The 23,675-nt window shown below is 40.8% G+C and overlaps 1 protein-coding gene across 13 annotated transcripts in view; it reads right to left on the bottom strand.

Annotated features, from left to right (window-relative positions):
• The window catches only part of ERC1 (ELKS/RAB6-interacting/CAST family member 1), a 283,730-nt gene that overhangs the window by 178,237 nt on the left and 81,818 nt on the right, over window positions 1-23,675 (bottom strand). For all 13 annotated transcript variants that reach the window (XM_048300324.1, XM_048300335.1, XM_048300327.1 and 10 more), the window contains 3 exons: window positions 18,503-18,670; window positions 1,803-1,940; window positions 74-214 (listed from right to left, as the gene is read on the bottom strand). In XM_048300324.1, coding sequence (XP_048156281.1) covers window positions 74-214; window positions 1,803-1,940; window positions 18,503-18,670 — 447 coding nt within the window. The remainder of the gene's footprint in view (window positions 1-73; window positions 215-1,802; window positions 1,941-18,502; window positions 18,671-23,675) is intronic.

The raw sequence follows: 23,675 nt of genomic DNA, 5'->3' as shown, positions 1-23,675 counted from the left end.
TCTTCATCTCAAATGTAACACAAACATAGACAACAAATAATTCTATCACAATAGATTCGTGTTGCTGGTCAACCTCTTTCTCTGTGAGATCCCCTTGTAAAATGCTGACTCTTTCTTTCAGGTCCTTAATGTCTTTCTTGTAGTTGTCGATCTCTTCCTGTTTTTCTCGTTCATCTCTGTCACGCTGCTCCTTTAAACGCTCAATGGTCTTTTCCTGACAAAAGAGAGCACTCTGTGAAGGAAATCCCCCTTAGTCAATTCAACTTCTAAGGCTTCTTATCACAACACTTCTGACACACTTTAAACGAGGAGAAGGAGTTTATTGCCATTTTCTTTTCTTTACAGTTGTAGAGATCCTCAAGAAGGAGAAAACTTCTTGAGGAAGTTTTGAGTTGTAGAGATCCTCAAGAAGGAGAAATCTATGGATTCACTGCTGTGAAATACCTGCAGCACTGTGAATACTGGATTCAATACTGTGAATGTCTGGATCTCTCAAAGTTCACAGTGCTGTTACAATGCAACCCAATTCATCTGGTTCTGATTATCAAAATTAAACTAAACCAGGACGTATTACATATTGATTCCTGGCTTATTTAAATCTTATTTTTTTCTAAAATGTACAGTTAAATCTGTGGTCCTTCAGAGAAGAAGGGGTGTAGTGCCTCTGAGACACTGGAATTTATATACAGTAAGAAAAGGCAACAAAATAACTTTTGAGTGACCAGGTATCAATGGAGCTTTGGTTATCTTGGAATCTGAAGGGATGCAAGCAAATTCCCCAAACTCAGGTAAAGTTTAACCATAGGTCATAGACTCTGACAGACTAAAGGAGCTCTAGCCCTGCTTCTCTGGGAATCACGAGAAAAACACATATAGTTACTCCAAAAAAGTTGTCCCACCAAAACCGAATGGGGAAGTCTCCCGAAAATCGAGCATTAAAAAGCGTCAATTGATCAGGACGATCCCCGCGGCTCCAGCCCGGGAACGCCGCCGTCTCCGCCTCAGGGGCGCGTCCTGCAGCGCCCCCTAGCGCGGAGCGCGCGCCGCCGGGGCCGCGGCCGGCCCGCCCTGCACGCGCACCGCCCTGCACGCGCACCGCCCTGCACGCGCACCGCCCTGCACGCGCACCGCGCACCGCCCGCGCACCGCCTCCGCACTGGGCACCGGGCACCGCGCACCGGGTACCGCGCACCGCCTCCGCACTGGGCACCGGGCACCGCGCACCGGGCACCGCCCCCGCACCGGGCACCGGGCACCGCACCGGGCACCGCCCGCGCACCGGGTACCGCCCCCGCACCGCGCACCGCCGCCGCACCGGGCACCGCCCACCGCCCCCGCACCGGGCACCGCCCCCGCACCGGGCACCGCCTCCGCACCGGGCACCGCGCACCGCCTCCGCACCGGGCACCGGGCACCGCCCGCGCAGCCCGGCACCGCCTCCGCACCGGGCACCGCCTCCGCACCGGGCACCGGGCACCGCACCGGGTACCGCCCACCGCCCCCGCACCGGGCACCGCACCGGGCACCGCCCGCGCAGCCCGGCACCGCCCGCGCACCGGGCACCGCCTCCGCACCGCGCACCGCACACCGCCCCCGCACCGGGCACCGCCCGCGCACCGGGCACCGCCCCCGCACCGCGCACCGCCCCCGCACCGGGCACCGCGCACCGCCCGCGCACCGCGCACGGCCCCCGCACCGCGCACCGGGCACCGCGCACCGCCCGCGCACCAGGCACCGCCCGCGCACCGGGCACCGGCAGCGGAGCCGCTCCCGAGGGCACCGCCCGGGCTCTCCGCACCCACCTTCTCTGCCAGCGCTTCTTCCAGCGTGGTCAAGGCAGTGTCAGTGTTCGTGGTGTCGGCCTGCAAGGATTTCACTCGATCCTTTAAGCTGCTCATCTGCTTCTCCTTGTCTCTCAGCTGTTCTTGAAGATTTTCAATCTTGAAGAAAAGGAGTAAATTTTAAAGACAACAGAAAGCAAAACCATCCAAAATCATCTCAGGATATATTAAATGATTAAAATGATTCTTACAGCAAATGAGGTCTAATTCTTACAATCCCACCTCAAAATATCAAGTACTGTAACCAAAACCATCAAAAAACCAAGGAATTGGTAATCTTTCCAACTATCAGGAAGAAATTCAGAGCCAGAAAGTCTAAACAGTAAGTCACAAGAATAACATAATGAAAAGCTATTGTTCCAAATTTCTGAGGATGTTGGACACTGTGTCACAGACGGATGATCAACACATTAGCAAAGAAACACATCAAGGAAGGAAAGAAGCTGACAAAAACCTTACTGCATATGTAAACTAAAAAAAGCACGTGATAATTAAAAAGTTGTGAAGAAGTAAGTATTGTTTTAAGCATTTTCTTTGGTACCATCATATTTTTTGCTACACTGGCAAGTTGCTTGTTCATCTTACATGGTGGCTTGCTATGTGATGGACTATCACAAAGTGCCATTCCCTCGGTAGAAAATGTCTCAGCCTTGTTTTCTGTAGGTGTAAAATTCCATCTATTTATCAGTTCTGAATATATCTTTTGATACACTGAGAAGACCTAATGCCAACCCCCTTTTATGCATATAATTATGCATCAAAAGAAACAGACACATTAACATGATGATAACCCATCAAAAACAAATTTATCAACAGAGGAGTAAAGTGTACATAGATTTCTCAGTTGCTTCCTTTTTGTGTTGTTCTGACAAGTTGTTCTGGCATCAGCAAATGCACATCATAAACTAATGAATGACACGTGGCATGTAAGGTACCCGACTCCAAAACACTTGTAGCAAGATGCTCTTTCAAAGACATTTGTAAGAAATACTGCAACCAGACAACCCTAAAGGCTACCTAGCACCGTATTCATGTTGATAAATTAAAGCATTAACTAGCCTTTTGTTTCACCTCTTGAACAGCAGTTAGCAGCTGCTTGGTTACGGGAAATACAGCAACTATACTCAGGTTTTATTCTTCAACCCTGGAAAAACAGAGTTTCTGTGATTACAGAGCAAATGGCTCTGTAGACTCGTACACTACCATTTTGCCATCTCTATTGAAATTACATCTGGAACACGGTAGGACATGGGGATTGGTTTATCTTTGCCGCTAATTTCTGTTAGAAAAAGAAGTATCAGGCCTCCAAGTTATGCTCAAAACTGAATTTGGGCACAACACAAATGACATTAGAAAACAAAATCAAAGAGCACCAAAAAAACCATAACCAGAGACATTTCATGTCAGTCAGAAAAAACTGTAAGAATTGAAAATTCCTTTTTGATACACTGATATCTGTTGTTTAATGCCTTGTTAGCATACACTTGCAGCCCATGGAGCTTCAGACAGAGCCCCACTAGCTCTTACTGAAAAGTTCAGGTGCCCACACACAGGGCTGCCGAGGAGGCAACCTGCCCAAGAGTAGCTGCTTTTGACTTCAGCAGCTCCCAGTGTCATCAGCTGTCTAGACAGGCTGGCTGTTTAGACAGCCAACCATGAAAATATACTACAAAGAAGGCTGAGCTATTTTAGACTCGTGTTTACTTCTGGAGGAGAAACATTCTCGCCAAAGGCTCTGACTGGCTGAAGAGGGGACAGTGCAGAGTGGCTTTCTGCTCTGAGCAAACCATACACAAGAGGCAGCTAAATAATTCAGCTTCAGCATGTATTAAGGTGCTTACCAAGGCAGCACAAGCATTATTTGCACAAGCCCAGTGTGCATTTTCGTGTTTCAATCCCACTGTTTGCTGTGACCAGAGCAAGATGACAGCTGTATGACAGCACTATGTATGACTGCTGCACCTCCCTGCTGCAACTGCACCCCCTGGGATTAAAATCCACCCAAACCAAAAACATGTATAAAGCGTGAACCTGTCTGTTCTTTCAGTCTCTCTGCATATTTTTCAGTCTGGAACAATGAATGATGGGGTTTGTTATCACTGAGGGAACAGCAGGTATGCCAAAATATTCCAAGTCATATCTAGGCACTACCTAAAAACCCCACTGTAGCTCCAGCTGTGCCTTTTGCAGGGTCAGATAACTGAAGGACCTGGCCCTTAGACTACAGAAAACTGGAACTGGCTTAATGGGTCAAAACTGAAATAGTTCTGTAATAATAGATGCAAAATTTCCCTATGAAATCACACTCAACAATAAATTGCCTTTATTCCATTTTTCTCCTAAATCTGCAATACTGTTCCAAATAATAAGTATAAGCTCTCCACAGTGATATAATCTGAAGAAAGCAAATGGTCTGCACTCTGTCCATATAGTTCATTAATGAAGAAATTTGCTCTTATGTCCTTGCAAGTAGTTTGAGAATCCGTTCAAAAAAGAATACACAATACAGTCCTAACAAAAAAAACAAAACAAAACAAAAACAAAAAACAAAAACAAAAACAAAAACAACAAAAAAAAAGCAATTCTGAACAAATTCTCAAATAACTGATGAAAATGAAACAGGTAACCAAAACAGGGCCTCTTTTCTACCAAAGAAAAGGTATAATAAACCTTAATGGAATCTCCAAGCCCTGTGGAACACAGAGAGGCACAAGGATTGAATGAGCACTGTTTACTCTTGAAATACTCAGAGATGACGAATCTCCTCTGAAATATTCCACAAACCTAAGGAATATATATATATGTGTGTGTGTGTATATATATGTATTACTGTACCATATTTGTAAAAAAGCCAAAAACCAGAAATAAAAAGTATATACTATTTTTCATTATTAACAATCTTTTTTCTTGCTATATTTACTTATTTTGCAGGCTAAAGACAGCAATCTGTGGCTAAGTTAGCAACGCTATCCGTAGTGTAAAGGTACACCTGGCTACACTGGAATCATCTGCTCTGCACACCGATTTTCTCGTCAATAATGATTTACTGGAATGTTTTCTCCAACATTACCAGTTGTCAGGCACTATCATGTTTCAGCTTGGGTGATTTATTCTTAGTTGTGTGGAACTAATTATTTTGCCTCCCAGCCCTGACGCACAGGAGCAGAGGCAGGAGAAGCTTCCTCTGGCATTCTGCTCCAAAGGCAAGGAAGCATTCTACTTCTTGCAAATACAGACTCAGTGAAAAGCCCACGCAGATGCAAATTAAAAACAGCCCAGGGATTCAAACAAAAGACATCTAGTTAAATACCCATCAAGGCCACTAGATTCCCAGATTCCTCTAGTTAGAGGATCCTGCATATCATGCTTCAGCCAAGAAATTCTTCCTCAGAGACAGCATCCACCCTCTTGCCATGTCCTGGGGCATGAGGAAATTGAACACTTCAAAAACAATTTCTATTCTATCAGTGACTTCTGAATAAATGAAGTGGGTTTGTGAACTGGTCATTAAACCTCTTCCACAATCAATTTAACACTTGACAGTATTCCTTCGGTGTAGTATAGGAGCAGATGTGCAAAAGAGTATCTCAGGGTTCTGTGTAGCCTTCCACTTTTTTGATCCTAGCTTTCCTCTGGGGGGAGCAGCACTGTAAATAGGATCTCAATAATCAGATGGGTTTCAGAAGGTTTCTCTTCCATTCCTGTGGCACAGCCATCCAAATAAACAACAACTTCACATAAGATGTTACCTTTCCAAACAGTTCTTCATTGGTTTTGTAAAGGCACTATTGGTCACCCCAGCACCAGGGTCGATGACCACAAGGAGATGATGGATTATCACCTATCACAGGCAGAAATGTTTCTTTCCACATCAGGAACATTAACATGAGGACAAAAGAAGCATTTTTGGAAGGGAGAGTGGGTGAGTAAGCCAGGCACGTGATGATAGAACAGCTATAGCTCTGTCTAGGTGGAGACATGCCACTCCTTTTAAAGTAAAATTACTAATATAATAATAAAAATTGGAGAGCCTACAGTCATACTTGAATTGCTGGAGTCCCACAGTATTTGAGAAGCTGAAAAATATGGGCTTGCATCAAAATCAAAATGACAACATAACAATTAAAACAGACATGATCACATAAAAACCATTTTAAAAAATACTGCTTCAGGGGAAAGGGTAAGAGGTTACTGAGAGATCACCTAAAGTCCTTGGAGACTGTTCACAAAAGCTGTACTACTGGATTTATAATCACTACTGTATTTCTGAAAGCCATGTTTGGAGAAGATAATGGAAGTCTGTAAGCAGGTATCTGGTCAGACTTCTGAGATTAAGCTCCAGTTTTATCAGTGTCACACTGAAAACCTCACCATTATAATTGTCTTCCTATTGCAAATCCTGCAGAAGTACCACTAGAAGAGTCCTGCATGGATTGCAAAAATCTGCATTTAATTTAGCATTACAAATCCTGTGAGTGTGAGAAGGAAGGTCTGTCACACAAGTGAATAGCACTCCTATTACTGTACTGAATCATTACACTGAAATAATGTTCCTGCTATTAATTTTAAAGGTTAAATTCCCAAGACTAGCAACAATGCAAAGCTTTAGGCAAAGCATGACTCCTCACAAGGGTGAGATTTTTAAGTTGTTTTAAAGTTCAGGACAGATCAAAACCATTTTCCATTTTTTCAGTAAAATTTTGGCAAATGCAAATCAGGGTTCCTTCCAAAGTTCAGCTGCACTCAGTATGCTTTTTTTACTTTTAGATCCAACCAACATGAACATGGTCACATTGTTGTCAAGTAATATTCAGAGATTCTTGTTCTTGAACCATCATACCAAAAACCATCCCAGGGAAGACTGGATTAACTTTTATTCTGCTTCCCAATAAAGTTTTCTTTTTACTGCTCTTCTACTTTGCTGCTTACCTGGAACATTACTGTCTTTGCAACATCACACTGGAATACTGTGCACTTTGGAAATGTCCTGATGTTGCTGAATTTAAAATAGTAGAATTTTGTAACACCTTGAACTGGTACAGGGAGTCTTACACATGGGCTAACAAAGGAACATAAAGGTGCCTTAACAAAAAGAACCAGGCTAGAAAGGGTGAGGTGAGCATAGAGGAGGACAGGACTAAAAGTGAATTTAAAATGGCTGAACTCCAGCATTCTGGCATATCTTACACAATCATCCTGATGAACTGCTACACAGGGCCCAGTTGAAAGTCAAATGAGCTCCCAATTAAAAAAAGAAAAACCAACAAAGTTGTTTGCTTTTCCAGGTAATAAAATCCTTTTGTCATTTTTACTCTTGTGATCTCCAATCTGCAAAAAGTCCTTTGAAATTAGCATAAAGCTCTCCAGTGTTTAGCTTTCAAATAAAGTATTTTGTTGCTATGCAGCTTAGAAAGGACAAAGAACTTACTTTTGTGATTTCTACTTAAAGCAAAACCTTAATTGTCAAATAAATATATGGATCACAAACAGGCACATTGCTACTGCTTCAAAAGGAAGCAACTTGCAGACAGAGGAAAAAAAAAATCTAGGAATTGCAGGACACTTCATGAAATTAATGCTTTATTCTTGACCTAAGCTTGCAATCTGGTTGACTTGAGAAAAGAATGGTGTGCAGGAAGAAGTGCTGATTCAAGAAAAATTGACCTAACTCGTATAGACAGTTAATTTTTTTGTACCTCTAGTAAAGGAGCAACAAAGAATTGACATTGATCCAACAGACTATTCTCTTTCCATTGCCTTTTCATACAAGGGTGCTTTGTGAGTAGATTTATACCAGCCAGAAAAACAGTTAATCTATGTTTACGTAAATAATCTCTAAGGACATCTATTTCTATCCCTTCGTTTTCCTTTGTCCTCCTTTCTTTTGCATACCCAGCCAACCTCTGGTAGCACCAGTTTGCTGACAGATCACTGCAAAGCAGAACTAAGAAGAATAGTCACCATAAAGTGAATTGTAATTCTAGTACCTCCGGAATAGCAAAGGTTTTTTCTGTACTGTCACATTCCCTATAACAAGCAGTATTTAAACCAGATCTTTCAAATCATATTCTCAAAATGTTACTATCATGTTTGCAATCCTTCTCTTCTGCTAATAAATAGCTTGAATTTCCTTCAAACCTAACACAATCCTGTCACTAAAGTTTGCTATTTCTGAAAACTGATACTGAGAGGCATTTTCCTTACAAGCTTCTAAAGACACTCCAGCACAATTCAAATCAGGCGGAAAAAAAAATAAAAATTAGGATCCCAAGAGTTAAAACTGATTTTTGAGTTGGTAAATGTCCCGAAATTCACATTTTCAGGGGAGCTAATGTATATGTTGTTCTTAAGCGTTGTCTCAGTTCCAAAGCACTGCCTAGAAAATATTACACATTAGCAATGACTCACATCCTTAGACAGCTGTAAACCAGTTAAATTTAGTTGAGGAGTTGCTTCATTCTGAGGAGGTTCAACAGTATCAATAGCCTAACCCAGTTAAAAGCAGAGCCTTTGAACCACAAAATCCTTCCATGGATGCTGGTCAGTACAAGGCAGGGGTCTGACCTGAGGCATTCTTCCTGGCCCACTGATAGTGGCTGTGTCTCAATGCATACAGATATTAATATGAATGGACAACATTTCATGTAAAATGCAGTCAAATTACAAAGGTGTAAAACCTGCTCATAAGATATTTGATTCAGCAATATGTGAGCCAGTTGGTTGGTTACATATGGTTAATTACATAATCCATTGAAAATTCTCTATCACTGGTTTATCTTAGAGCTTCTCTGGGTGACCCCTTTTGTTGGTATTCATCAGGTAAGAGACTGCAGCCATTATCCACTGCTAAGATTTCAACCTTGGTTGTTCTTTAGGACAATTTGTTGGTTCCAACTTGAGTGTGATACTTTCATTCCCACATGGAATTCAAAACAAAACACTGCTATCATAAATAGCAAAAAAAAAAAAAATAGTTTAAACTCTGTTTCTCCTCTTCAATGAAGTTTAGATATTACTCATTTATTTCATTTATACTAAAATGTCATTATACTGAGAACCATAATTGAAATCATCTGGTAATTAATTTCCCAATCTAATTAAGAATAACATCCATTTTGTTAAAATTCTGGCCTAACCATGCAGAATAACATCATGGTAATTCTCCTTTCAGCTGTGTCCTGACATTATGAAGCAGTCTCTAAGACTGTGTTTTCCAAAGTTTTACTCCTATGACCTACCAAACACAAAAGGATTAAAAACCCAACTATTCTGGGGACATTTACTCACTCCTGTTCCAAGTCTCTGAAAAGGCTTTGACAAAAATGTGCACAGATTTGACTTAGGAAAGTTCATTACAGAGAGAACACAAATACCAGAAATTGGAGTAATTTCATATTGATGGTTCCCAAATGTTCAAAAAAAGGAAAACCAAAAGTACTTTACTGTGCAAGGCTGATAAAACTAGGGGGAAAATTGGACCTAGGAATTGTTAAGTTAGATCTGATACTCTATTTTGTAAGAAGCAGAATAAAACTAACAAGTTGCGACACTGCTTTTAGAACATCTCAAGGTTCACAAGGTTAACACTTAAAGTAACATTTTAGAAGTGTAAAGTGAAAAAGTTTCCACACTAACAATGAAACTTCTTTACTTGGATAAACCATGTGCTGTATTTCATTGATACTTATTGTGAAATAGACTGTCTTCATCCTATGGCAACTTGATCTCCTTTACTCAGCAATACTGATGATGTTTTCCTGACTTGCTTGAGATTTTGGTTTTGGTTCTACACAGAGTAAGGATACTGTAATACTGATAGCCCCCTGCTTAGAGACACACAGTACAGTGCTACATATCACACCCTCAGTGCAGAAAAAAAGGGAGCAAGAGAAGACACAAAGAGAGGAAACTCTTAACTCCTCAGAGCACTAAGATAGCCAAGAATGGAAATCAGGGAGCAGAAAAGACCAACCACTGAGGCAGACCAATGGGCAGGATGGGAACATGGGATTTAATGTAGATTATAAAGGAAATCCTCACAGCAAACTAAACTCCATTTACATTATCATTCAGGATCGCTCAAGCAGAAAGCTGTACAACTTGAACAAAGATTTTAAATTAAATTACGATTCAGACACTGAATTACTTTGCCCAAATCATTGATTTATTATGATCAAAGATACACTGTAGACTAAAACTGTTCTAACCCTGAGGGAAGAGCTCCGGAAAGGAGGGATGCTTCTAATCCCAGTGTAAAACATGGCCAGTGAACTGTGATTGTCCTGCTTCATTCTCCTAGAAAGGATATGGAGTGATGAATAGGGAGGGATTAGGAAGTCATGCTGTAAATACTAAACATGAATGTGTGTGTGTATTTTTCAGTATTTAATTATCATTGCTCTTACAGAATTACTTCAGAACACAATGATAGGTGACTAAATATCAAACTCTCACATTAGTTAGTGATCCATACTCATAGACCCCCCAAAATTTTAAGAACCTAATGTCTGAAATTAGTACCATCATTCGCTGGAACCTCTTCATCATGAAGAGGAGCATCCTAAGTATCAAATGCATGCTATTCTGAGACAAAGGAACCTTAGTTTCTTCTGCTGACACTACTCCATGCTGACCAGTTTTCTTATCCTTTGGCTGAAATCATAGATTTGAAAGCTGTTTATACACTTGTGCCTTATGACAGTCCTAATGACTGTATAAATATTGTGCAGAGACCCTGCTTTGAAGACTGTGCAGCCTAGTGGGTTCAAAATGCACTCCTGAATCCAGGAAACTATTGATTTAAACCGAAAAATTATCCCTTCCTTGTTCTAGTGAAGATCCCTAAGTTGAGTAACACCATCACTAATGTCTGTTCCAGACACAGCTCAGACAAAACCCCCAGGGGCAGAAAACGCCTGGTGACCAAAGCGCTGGAAATTCTGAAGCCTTGCAACCCAGACAGCAGTGAAAAGCCATGTGAGGAAGACTGATGTAAGCAACCTCAAAAATGGGACACACCCTTGGTTTTCCTTCCTCTTCAATCATAGGGAAGTTTGTGTTTGTCTTGCATGACAGTGAATACACCAACAAAGCTTATTAGCTTTATCTTGCCAGAAAAACTACACGTTTAATTCAGAATGAAGGCAAGGGGCCCCAGAGTTGGCTGTCTTCCCAGATCCCTTCAAGAAACCCAAATTTGTCAGTCCCCCTGCCAATGAGTAATGTCCTGTCTTGCCAATCAAGAGGTTATCTCAAGGCCCAAAAAGGACATAATATTAAAGTGACTGCTCCTCTCTGAGGGATACTAAAAAAGTTCCTTCCATATATGACAGATTTGCTGAGTTGTGGTTTCAGATAATACCAGAAACTCCAATGGAGTTTTCTTGTGACTGGGCTGTTGCTATCAGTCTTGTGTGACACTGTTACAGCAGTGTGCATCAGTTAAAACCCTGCTTTATCCAGCTACAATAGCTGAACCACAGAACCAACATCGTTAACCTCATGGGCCTGTTTTCTTTCTTTGTGTGAGCCTCCTTATCTACAAGGATTACTTCAGAAAAAAAACAATCAAGCACTTTAGTTACTAAAGTCAACAGGCAAGATTCTTTAACATCATCCATATAAATGGAGAGAGCATTCCTTACATTAGTTCTCAAAATAGGAAACTGACTTGCTATTTGGCACACAGAGCAACGTTTGATTTTTTAAAAGAATATTGGCATACATCTGGGAATATAGGTACATATGCTACATATAATAATTTTTATTGTGCTATCACAAAATGCACCAAAAAAAGTGGCAATATAAAAATAAAGAAGCACATTCTCCACTTAAAATTCTAAATTATAGGCAGGCATAAAACCTTATTTTGAATCCAGTAGGTTTGTCTGCCATAGATGCTGCAGTAGCAGTCATAACCGTGCACTAAAAATTACTGTAATAGCATAAATAGTATATTCCTGGAGAACACACTGTCACCTCTACCAGCACCTGCAAACTATGGACTATCTGCCATGGAAAATACTGTCTTCAAGCTAAGCCTGTGGACCTTTTAGGATCCATATTCCAAATCAGAAAAATGTATATTATATATGGCTCAAAAGAATCAAAGACACCGAATCTTTGGGATCTACATGAAGCTGCTGTAACGAGCTCTATATGGTAATAAGCCACCTTTAAAACTAAACTAGCAAGGAGCTGAAAAGTGATATGAAGAAACTGTGCTATTCTCCTGCCCTAATATCATCTTACTCAAGGAAGGAAAAAAAAAACCAACAACACACCACGTCACCTGAGCTGGGCTGCAATTACTCTGAAAGGTCTTAATGGGTTGTCAGAGAACTGGAACATCAAAATGGAAGGGTAAGAATCCTACTTTCAAAGTGGTCATGGCTCACTGTAAAATGAAAATAAAGTCTGTGTTGTGTCCTAGTTTTCCACGTGGAAATTAAACAACTAATCTCCTACCTGGATGGCAGAAATGAAAAAAACCTCACAGGATAATTATGCTGAATTTGAACTCACTTAATGAAGCCTTTTCAGTCTTCTTTGGCACTTTCATTGCTACCACAACTAGTATTTTGAGAGAGATGAGGGATTAAAAGCCTGTCTAATTTTTCCTATTATTCTTCTAACTGAAGATAATACTATTATCTAAAAATCCCACCTCACATGGTAAAGCAATTCTGAGAGTATACTGGTGAAAAGAGAAGCTACTGTAGCATCTTGGAGTCAAAGGGTAACCAGTAAGCCAGAACAGCTTCTAGAAATTTCTAAAAGGCACAAATTTCAATTTTGTTTTGTTCAGTGGTCGTCAGCAAGCCTGTAACAGAAAGGTCTGAATGAAAGAAAAAGCAGCAGCAGAAGAGGTCTGATATCCCTTCAGGGACACAGAGACACAAGTTCCCCATGACACTCCAGGACACATCTTTGAGGTCACGTCTGTCAGGTTTAATAACGAAGCTGACACAAGCCTGCAGGGATGTTTGTTCTTTTTTGTGGCATTTGAAATCTCTGAACTGGGTTTAGAACCCATACAGTGGCATGACTTGAGACGTGGAGTAACAAGAGCAGAAGTACAGCTCTTTCTGACAGAGAGAGACTTAGAGAAATACTCTTGTAATTGGGCTGGATAAGCCACAGAGCTCCTGAAGAAGAGTACCTCTTTCATCAATTCTAGCTGAGCAGAAAGTCCAGCACATCCACCTTTACCTCCCTGCAGAATCTGGGCTGATGAGCTGGGCCTATATGGTGCTCCTCCTTAAATGTTCATGATTCAAGCACATTAAAAGCAGAGAATAAGCTTGCCCACAGGAATGTTACAGAAGCAAAAAATTACCCAGTCTGAAATAGGAGGGCACATGCACACACACTTTGTAAAGATGAACATGCAGCCCATCTTTGCTGGGACAGTCTGTGCCCTTTGCTGCCAAGTTATTCCTTGCCCTGCAGCTGGCACAGATGGAGACTCGGACACGCTGCAAGTATGACCAAGCCATTGCCTACAGTGTGGACACTGTGGGACTTTTAAGCACTAAATGCCATCGTAGAGAGGCTCAAAGGGATCTCTCCAAGTCCAGCCTGCATTTTATGAATTCTTAGAAAACCATATATTCACTCGCTTGGTAGGCAAGTTCAGGTCACACCTTGGATGAAACTCGCATAAACTGAATTAGATGTTTGGAAATGCAGTTCCTTCTCTGAGCTCTCTCATCTCCTCCAGGTTGGAGCAGAGGAGCTGTTTGAGTAGGTAAACCTACTTCAGAGAAGAGGGAATAGACAGAAAATAAACTTTGAAGTACAAACACTGCCCTTCAAGGTTAGGAATCCTAAACCAACACTGCTGTTGTAGTAACTATGAGCACTACTGATTTTAAACAACTGAGTTACACATTTCATTTGCAGCCCCTCTCTCCTGCCACATGATATTTCTCACCATTAAGCATAAGATATTTATTCTGATTCCTAAGTTTTCTGAAAAGCAGAGAACATTAATGTCCTGTGGAGAAAGGCAACGTTTCTTATTCAAAAGTGCAGGAGCATTGGAAACCTTCCCAAATCCTAACTAAACAAGTCAGCACAGCCACCAACGAAAAAAATGAATCTGTGTTCTTCCTTTATCACAGGTCAATTATCACACAGAGCATGGGGAGCTGCCAGAAACACTGCTATGCCCAGACACTAAAACTTGCATTTTATTTGCCTGCAGCTGCATTGCACAAAGAAGGGAGTGTTAACCCCCCTCCCCAAGACAAAACATGACCTACCCCCAAAGCAAGAGGTGATTGATTCCCTGGTTTGGGTTTTTTTTTTCTTTCAGTGTACTATTACTTATCTTTTGTCCCAAATGCTATTTCCCTAAAATGCTTTGATTGCAAAATACTGATTTTTTTTTTTTTTCCCCTAATTTCTTTTCATCCTTGTCTACCAGCATAGATAGCCAGATGTAGCAAAAAGAGTAATGAAGCACCATTTAATGTTTTTCAGATTCAGATTTCAAATTTGCCCAGCATGGTCCCTACTTCATTTTCAAAGACACTCTCACCTGGCCTTGAGTTCTAACAACATTAAATGAGATTTTATGCAAGATCTATTTTCAATGAAATGAGAAAAAAATAATCCTGAAGCTCTATAAAACTAAGATTTTGCATTAAATTTTCAGACATAAAGCCAAAGTCTCCAAATTTCTAGTATTTGCCCTACTTCTATTGTCTAAAATAAAGGTACTACCAAGCAGCATCACTGTAGGAGTTTAGAACTGGAAAGACTCCAGGATTTAAAATGTGAAGCATGTGGTTTCCTCAGCAACCTGGAAAATGTATTTTGGTGCCTACTGGGTATCAGTAATGATGCCAATTGTCATGTTAATTTTTCAGATCTTTGTTGTTCATAATCTTCTTCCGTGTCTTTTAACTGAACTCTAACCAACCAGTAAACTTTCATTCTTTCTTCACCTTGACTTTTGGATGACTAAAGAGTATTCTTTATAGTTCACCTCCTTTAACCAACGCAACCACGGTAACAGTTCAGAAAGCAAACCATGAGGTGGTCTGTTAATAAATCCAAACAGAGACCCAAAAATAAAGGGGGCATTTTAAGTAATTTTTTGTTTCAACAGCAGCAATTTAGGATAGCACAGTTTTGGGCACCATGCCAAACAATTCCTTGTCATGGTCACCAGAATAGGTGATTACACATCTAAAACAGTCACAGAAAATAAAAAAATTATGAGGTCCAAATACCCATCTGACTGTGGCTACATTCTAGTACAGGCAATCTCTAAATTTCAAAAGAAGCAAACAACTCTTCTTAAGTGGCCGTCTTAGGCAAGTTAATGATTTTTTAATAAATTCTGTTCTTTTCAGATCTTTATCACTTTAGCTTTTGCTACCAATTTTCTTTGTGCCTAGCCTTAAAAAATATTAGTGTGCAAAATTTAGTTGATTAGAATCCAACCTCAAAAATATCTGAGTACCTGCTGAGGGAAGAGTACTTGGTGAAAACTGATTGGATAGTGTCTACTAATCCAATTCTTAATTTGGTTAAATTCCTTCAATATGCCAACACCTTTACCCTGTTCCTTCTCGTGACTGCTGCTTCCAAATACATATTATTTCCACAGAAAAACATTAATTAACACTATACAAGAAAAGCACTTTTTGTACCACGTGCCTTTCGCGATCTTCCACTGTATTCACTTAAAATGCCTGAGCACCATTTAAATCATGTCAATAAACTTAAAACAAACATTTACTATCAGATAACTAAGCCAGCAAAAGAAAAACCCAGACAAACCACTATCTATAATATCTAGGACCTCTGAAGACACTTCAAGCTGTACCTTCAGGTCTTCAACTAGAATGTAAGACTAAAACCTGATCTGTCTGACCATACCAGTTTGTAACCAGAGCGAGGAATAAAAAGACTATTGTGCATGGAGGTAAAGGTTTAAAGACTCCATTTTTTTTTTTTAATGGCAATAAAATTCTGAACAGTCCTGGAAGGTCTGAAAGATGGCACTTGGATAAGGCACAAATCAAGATGTGCACTTTAATAAGATGCACTCCAGAAATGTGAAAACAGAAAAAATAAATCACAGTTTACAAGGATTAAGAGACAAATATTCATATGAGAGGAGCTACAGGCTTCTGAGGTTCCAGACAGAGAGCAGAAATAGCTATGTGTGCAGTCATAAAAGGACAGCCATACATACCAGATAACAATGAGAATTCATAGTTTTTCTCTAGCACCTGAAACAGATTTCATGCAAGTTCTCATAACTTCCACAGTAATACATATTAAAAAATCAGACCAGTCCTTCCTTAGGTATATTCTCAAGCTCTGCTTTTCTGTGGAAAAATTTTAAAGAGAACAAGAAAATGCAAAGCCCTAACTATAGAAAATCCCACACCTAGTCTTCAATTCCAGGTCTAGACAGGTAACTAAAAATCTGAGTTAAAGACATCAATCCTTGAACTTTAAAGGCCTGAATTTCTAGTTATTTACCCCAGGCTATACAAAAAATAAAAAGTAATTCCATATTGCACTACAAATCTCAGATAAAAGAATTGTCACCTGGACGCTCCACAAGAATATTCTAGTTTAGCTAGTTACAGAAACAAAAAATAATCTTTGAATTTACAACCCGCACAATTTAACTGTTCATGTTAAAGGAAATGCCTCCAGCTAAAGCAAATTCAAATCTCTGCATGTGATTCTAGTTAGCAGCAGGAAATATATGTTTTTCTACAGATAAGTTATATGGCTTTTACATGGAACAGCTTGCCCAGAGAAGCTGTGGATGCTCCATCCCTGGAAGCATTCAATGCCAGGCTGGACGGGGCTTGGAGCAACCCAGGATAGTGGAAGGTGTCCCTGCCCATGGCAGGGGGGATTGGAACTGGATGGGCTTTAAGGTCCCTTTCAGCCCAAAGCATTTTATAGTGGTTTGTTTCGATGGGTTTTTTTGTTTTGTTCTTGTTTAAGAAGTTCAGAGACAGCTTTAGAGAACACCACAAACTGCAGTTTGTTATGGTAGTGTTATCTCAGTGGAGCTATCTCGGAGAACAGGACCTCAAAGCCTTCACACCTAAAAGCCTGGTCCTTTCTTTCCAGTCTGAAGACACCAGGTGCTTTCACTTGAAAGCAGCAGGGAATGGTCCTGAAGAAACAGGTCAGATGTGTGAAGACACAAGATGAAACTGTCTCAATATGCATTACAGTGGTCTCAAAAAAACAAGTATTAAAAAACGGGTAAAAAAGAGAACCTTTAGCTGCCTATAAATGATCTAATGAAAGATCATTCTCAAGTGTCAAGTGGAGCAAGAAAACGTGGGAAAAACCAGTGTAAGAGTAGGTGGAAATAAACCAACCTCAGTGACATTTAACATTTACACAAATGTCAGATTCCCCACCTCCTGGTTAAACATTCAGCTGGGATCCCAATCTGTGTCTGGTGGGTGCATGGCCAATTTTGTAAAACAAAAAGAAACACAGCACAAAAGTCAGAAATTTGCGTTTCTAAAAGGATGAACAGTCAAAAAAATGAGACTGTGAAGACTGGGAATTAGGGCTCTGCTCTAGAATTATTAATGACTTATTTGTGGCTAAGGTCCATGCCTGAACTTGAATTCCCACATGATGTTTACTGTAACAGAGCTGAACATGACCTAAGCCCTCATGATTTATGGCTATAGACAAGAAGAAAAGGCATTGGCCAGGCATCAGAAATTAATCAATATTCTGAACTATTAATATCACAAGAACTCCACAGAATTGTTTAAAGGTCTAGGAAAACAATACAACAAAAAAACCCACATCCACAGCCTAATACATTGAATAAGAGCTCCAAGAACAGCTTCTCTAAAGATACAGAGAAAAAAATATTCTTCAAATTAAAATCTATTGCAAAATAACATTTCTCTCTTTTTACCCTGTGTAGAGGAAAACTGGGATATTCTGTGTGTGCAATTTGCCAACAATCATCCATAATGACATCCATTGCTCTAGGACTCCATGCCCTCTGGGAAACCTCTCTAATTTGTCTGACAGGGTCTACATTTTTTTTCACCCAGACCTCCACCAGTTCACTGATAAGGTCTACATTTTCTTATCCAGAGAGATATGAAGGATAGTCTGATTATCCTATTCTAGCAGTTCCCAAGAAATATTAATTATGAAAAAAACAGCATTTCTAACAAAAGTTACACAAAGTTCTTCCCAAACTTTCCAAGTAGGTTACAGAGAAATCATCCTGGCTGCTTCTACTGGTATAACCCCTCATTCATTTAGTCACATACTGAAGTCATAGCCAGCCAGTGCCCTGTGCTTCAAATCAGCGTGGCTTTGGTAAGGTGCTGCTAGGTGTGAAAGGATTGATTTTTCAGATGATGTGCCCTCATAAAAATGCCTCAGCCACTGGTAATATTGAAATGGAAGCAGAAGCAGCACAAGCAATCACTGAAAGGCAACAACCTCTGTTTTGAATTCTACTTTTTTTGTCAAAAATTCAAACTGAAATTCATCCTTCATCATATTCCCATTGCATCAATGGACTCGAACATTAATCTCCAGAATGCAAATTCTAGTTCAGACTTTTTGACAGCCTTGGGAATCGAGATGCACCAGAGGTGTTTATCTGACTTAGAGCTCTCCAATCTCACCTTCTTCTGAAGAACATTAACTTTGCGTTCCTTCACCTCCAGCATGTCCTTGAGGTCATGGATCTCGCCTGCTTGAGTCCCCTTCTCCTCTGCCATCTCCTGAATCTGCTTTGTCTTCTTGTTCAGCATAGTCTCCTTCTCTTCCAGACGTAACCGCAACGCATCCACCTGGGTTCAGGAATGCAGGACAAGCTTTGTTTAGCACTGAAGGAAAGTTAGAAAAGTTAAACTACACTTCCACAGGAGAAATAGTACAAATAGATTCAGAAATCTAACACCACTTTATTTAAGAATTCAACATACATAATATTGGGATAAAACAGTTATTACAAGTGACAGGAGACTAAACAGTAAAAATAATCAACCACGTTCTTCCCAAACTATATGAGAATAATGCTCCTTCTTGGAAAACCTCTCACATAACTCAGGCTTGTATCATACAATACTGAAATTTTTCTCCTCAAAGTGGAAGACAACATAATGTGTTGCTGAGAAGTTCTGTCACATGCAGGGAAACTGACCCTTTTACTTGAAACATTACTAATATTCAGAGAATAAACATTGACCCCTTGTACTAGACAGTCACTTTATATTCTAAGTTTTAATCACAATAGTAGCTGAGCCTGAAGGTAATGAAAGCAGAGCTCTTTGCAGCCACTGCAGATCAAAACTGGAAAGAGGTTACCTTAGGATGGCTAAGAATATTTTGGTTTAAAAAGCAAAGCAATAGTTTAAATATAACATGTTTTCTGCAGCATGCAGTTTTATATTAAAGGTAAAATTGAACAAATGACACAGTACAGGATACTGTGGGTGCAATTTGGACACACAAACACACTTAGAGCTCCCATGGCCTGAGTGAATTTAGAAACACACTCTGGAAACTCTGTGGTGACCTCACACTTCAAAACTGCATGTTGAGCATCTTTTGCTTTTCCTTCTGCATATCTCTTCCATATGTGAAACAGAGCTCACAAGACAAAGGAAATGGGAGAAGGAATCAGAGCTACCTGAATATAAATTTGATGAGAAGAATAAGGTCACCAGAGAGCACAGACTAATCTCAGAGACCATTGTGGAATACGAAATCCAACACCACCAACCTGCTCACGATGCCAAAAGAAACCCACTGACCCCTATCCGCTCGGCATTCAGACAGAGCTCAAACCTGCCAGTTGGCTGCTAATCGTATTTGACAGTATCAGATTTGGTTCCTGTTAGCTGAATCCATTACAGGACATCAGTCACACACAGTAAACAGGCTGATCAATGAATTTCTTGCTCCTTCTGCACAGCATAGACTAGCACAGGGACAAAGTGAAAAGATGACAACCGCTGGACAGCCCCAGCTGGGCTAAGAATTTAGGAAGTCATTATCCTTATGGCATTTTGAGCAACGTTTGGTTTTAGCATGTTATTTTAACATGTAATTCCATTTCATTTTGAGTTGCTAATGGAACAGTAGTCTGTGAGGCCCTGCATTTCCAGTGTGTGACACACAGACCCCGTTGCTGTTTTGTCTGACTCCTTTCACACAGAGCAGTAAGCACTTGCCTGTGGGGAAAGGAGCTGCCCTGCTCTCCCCATCAGCGCTGCAGCCCCGCTGCCACCTCTGCCCCTGGAGCCTCCTCACTTACACATACGTTATTAAAATACATTCCTGACCTCTCACCCAGCAAGTGGGGCATGGAGTGTAGTCTGCAGGGATATTGGAGTACCAGGTCGTACCCAAATATGATTTATAGGACAGCTAGTGTTTGCAATGAAAGGTTTAGCAGGTAGATAAGGCTTTGTCTTTTTTCAAAAAACGCAGTTTTATAGATTGATTAGGTATGGTCTTCTCTGGGAATCTTTGATATTAAAGCTAAGGGTCACTTTTATTAATTCTTGAAGGGAAACTGAAAATCTCCTTCACAAGAAAATCCAAATGCTCTCAACAGTTGTGTTGCAAAATATTTGAGACAGTCCAGATGCCTACAGCACAGTGTTAAGTGAAAAGAGAACATCTGCAAATAGAAATTTATCCACAGAATGCTTTCAATTTTCTGATTGATTATTCTCTTTGAACTCTATATTAGCTTATGGTTTGGGGTAAATTGCATTCCTGGTTTTATTTGTGTGAGGTCCTTGCCTAGGAAACCATAGAAAACACTTTCAAAAGTATTTTCAAAGGCTGGCAGGACACACAATCATCACCTTAGCACTATTCCTGGCAGAACACTGCACTTGTTTATTCATGTCAGCTCAGTTTATGCATGGCATCCTCCCACAGCAACAAGAATTGAGGTCTGTGGGAGTCAGGTGATGCCAACTTCAACAGAGTCAGCTCAGGACCTTCTCAGTACACAGAAATGAGCAGGCAAACAGCTACTGAGGTGCTGACACCCCTTCTCCTGAATTTTGTGTCTTGGATGGTGTTGTCCTAACCCTGGGTTAACCTAACTGCTTTCACAGGAATGGACTGCCATGTCTTTAACTGCATATGGCAGGTTAAACCTGACAGGGCAGCTCAGGCAAGTCCCTCCTGCCACAGCGGGCTCACCCAGCTGCCCTGCCTGCACCACCCAGCTGCCCCTGAAGCTTCAGCACCATAAGCACACTCTGAACACAACAGCCCCCCCCAGGCACAGGGGCCACAGGTACCTCTCTCCAGGTGGATACCACACACAAGACTTCAAATCCTTCACTGTAAGAACACTAGATGAAGAACTGTGTTGGGAACCCCTGATTTGTCTTCACAGAGTTTTCCAGTAGCTGTAAATAACATTCTCTGTCTCTGTTCTTAATGGGTCTGGCCATACATGAAACATGTAGAAGTCCAAATTTCTAAGGAAAATTCATCCCTTAGTAGCTCAAATTACTACCAAAATAAGCGCAATAAATGAAGTAATATTTAATATAAATCTCATCTTAAGCCTTTTTTAGAATCTTGAATTCTGTAATGACAGCCTTAGCATTCAGAATATTTCCAAACTATAGGGAAATCATTTAAATACTCAGACAGCCACAGTGAGTCTCAGACCTCACTCTGTTTCTCACTGTGCTCCTGAGTTTCAGGAGCTTGCATTAATAGGACTGAGATTGAAAACAAGGGTTTTTTCTGAATTTTATGATCATCTCCACTGTACAGTAGCAAGCAGGGTATTCTGACCCTGGTGATTCCCACTTTAAGATGTCCATGATGCCTAGAAAAAACAGTGTGCTACTCTTTTCCTGAGTGGTTCTTCTCATCTACCTGTCACCTGTTCAGACCATGGCTGAACCATCGTTTAGATCAGTGAACCACACCATACTTCATCCAGTGGCACCCGAAGGTACAACCTTCCCTATGCTATATCCAAGCCCCAATTCCTCTGTAAGAGCAAGATTCTAAATTTTAATGCTCTGTAGGTATGACTACAGTAGAGGCAGCAAAAAGAACAGATGGAATACCAATCCTGAAATGTGTGCTCAGAGCCTGCAAAGGTTTCTAACAGGAGCCAGCCACTTTTTAAAGCAGATGTTGAAGTAATTCTATGTCAGCACTCAAAGATCATTGAGAAATGCACAGAGACATGAAATTAAAATTGGTATGCGAGCTGAGAGTTGCTTTTCACCTTCTGGAGCTATTGTTAGGTGACGTCTCCAAGAATGAGTACATTTTAAAAAGGATCAGTTTCGTGCCATTCCATTACTAACTTGCAAACATATCATATAAATACAGAAAAGGAGTTCAGCCTTTTTACTGATAGCATAGTCTGTAATTAAGACTTTAAAGCTATGTTTATTGACTGATTTGAATCAGTGGTAGTTCACAAGACTTAATTCTCTATTTTTGCCATTGATCTTTCTCTTTAACTAGATTAGAGTTGACTCTTCAGCCCCTTACAGCAGTTGCAGCAATATCCAGTGTGGTCTGTAGATGGGAGTGAGCTCTTTGTGAACACTGAGCTCCAGCTGTCCAGACAGCTGAGTCACATTACACAGCCATGCCATGGAGCAGAGGTGCACACGCCTGGCTTTGTGCAGAGCCTGGTGCTTCCTGCCAGGGTTACAAACCCAGTGCAGGACAGAGGTACTGCTCCCAGGCCTGCTCAGGCCAGAAATGAGCTCAATTGTTCCTCCACAACCTCTAGCACGAGACATTGAATACTTGAGCACAGTGAACTCAGTCCTGTGAGCTCACCTCAGTGTTGGCAGGTGTCAGCACTGGGTCTTCAGGTAGCTGGTGCTGAGCAGTGTTGCTGGAAACACCCAGCTCCCATTTGGACACTCCTCACTAAATGTAATCCACTCTCTGATTTGCCAGACTCTACTGCAGTTTCAAAATGCCAGTAAAAGCCCCAATAAAGAAAGACCCTTAGAAAAATTTATGTTCTACTGAGACATTCAAAGCAAATAAAAACTTCCACATGATTAGATTCATTTTTCTACTGAATATTAATCTGAATTTACCATAGGAATGGACCAATTACAGAACCATGCCAGCTTAGGCAGTGTACAAAAATAAAGGAGAACATTCTCGCTGGTTAAGGCAACTTCCCACTGAAGCCACATAACTTCTGGCACTGACCTAAGCTAAAGGGCTCACTGGGTAAAAACTTTATAAGGATAAAGCCTTAATTCCAGCATACATACTAACTTATTTTTTTGTTTTGTTTACAAAGTGACTGTACAATTTTAGAGCTATTTTTAAAGGTTTATTCACCAATTGAAAAGTTAACCACAATATTCTCTCCACCCAACAGCCCTCAAGATAAACACCCCACAAACAGCTCACTGTTGTTTGTAGTTCTAGAGTGGCAGGTGGCAAATCCATTTTTGAGATATTGTATCGACACTATTCCCCACCTATGGGCAGGTTTCTTTAACAGAAGACTAAAGAAGAGGTAGAGGCTCATGAAGGTATTCTCTTTTATTTTCAAATGTTTATTTAAATATGAGTCTAAAATACCGATCCCCTCTGAAGATGTCTGACAATTTTTGTCAGAAACTGCACCCCTCTTCCTCCTCACAACTCTCTCCAGGGTCTTGAGAGAAGCTAGCTGTGTTTTTACACTGACCAGTGCTGTCAAGAAGTGAGGCCAAGCAGGATCTCACATTCCTACCCCACTCCCAAAGAAAATCCTTCTATGGAAAGATATCCTTTCCTTTAAAAAATCCAAATCATCACAGGATGCAGTGACAAACATCT

This window comes from Corvus hawaiiensis, chromosome 4 (assembly GCF_020740725.1).
Source record: "Corvus hawaiiensis isolate bCorHaw1 chromosome 4, bCorHaw1.pri.cur, whole genome shotgun sequence".
NCBI lineage: Eukaryota > Metazoa > Chordata > Aves > Passeriformes > Corvidae > Corvus > Corvus hawaiiensis.
The sequence above is the reverse complement of the archived record's forward strand: the minus strand, read 5'-3'. Positions and strand labels throughout refer to the sequence as shown.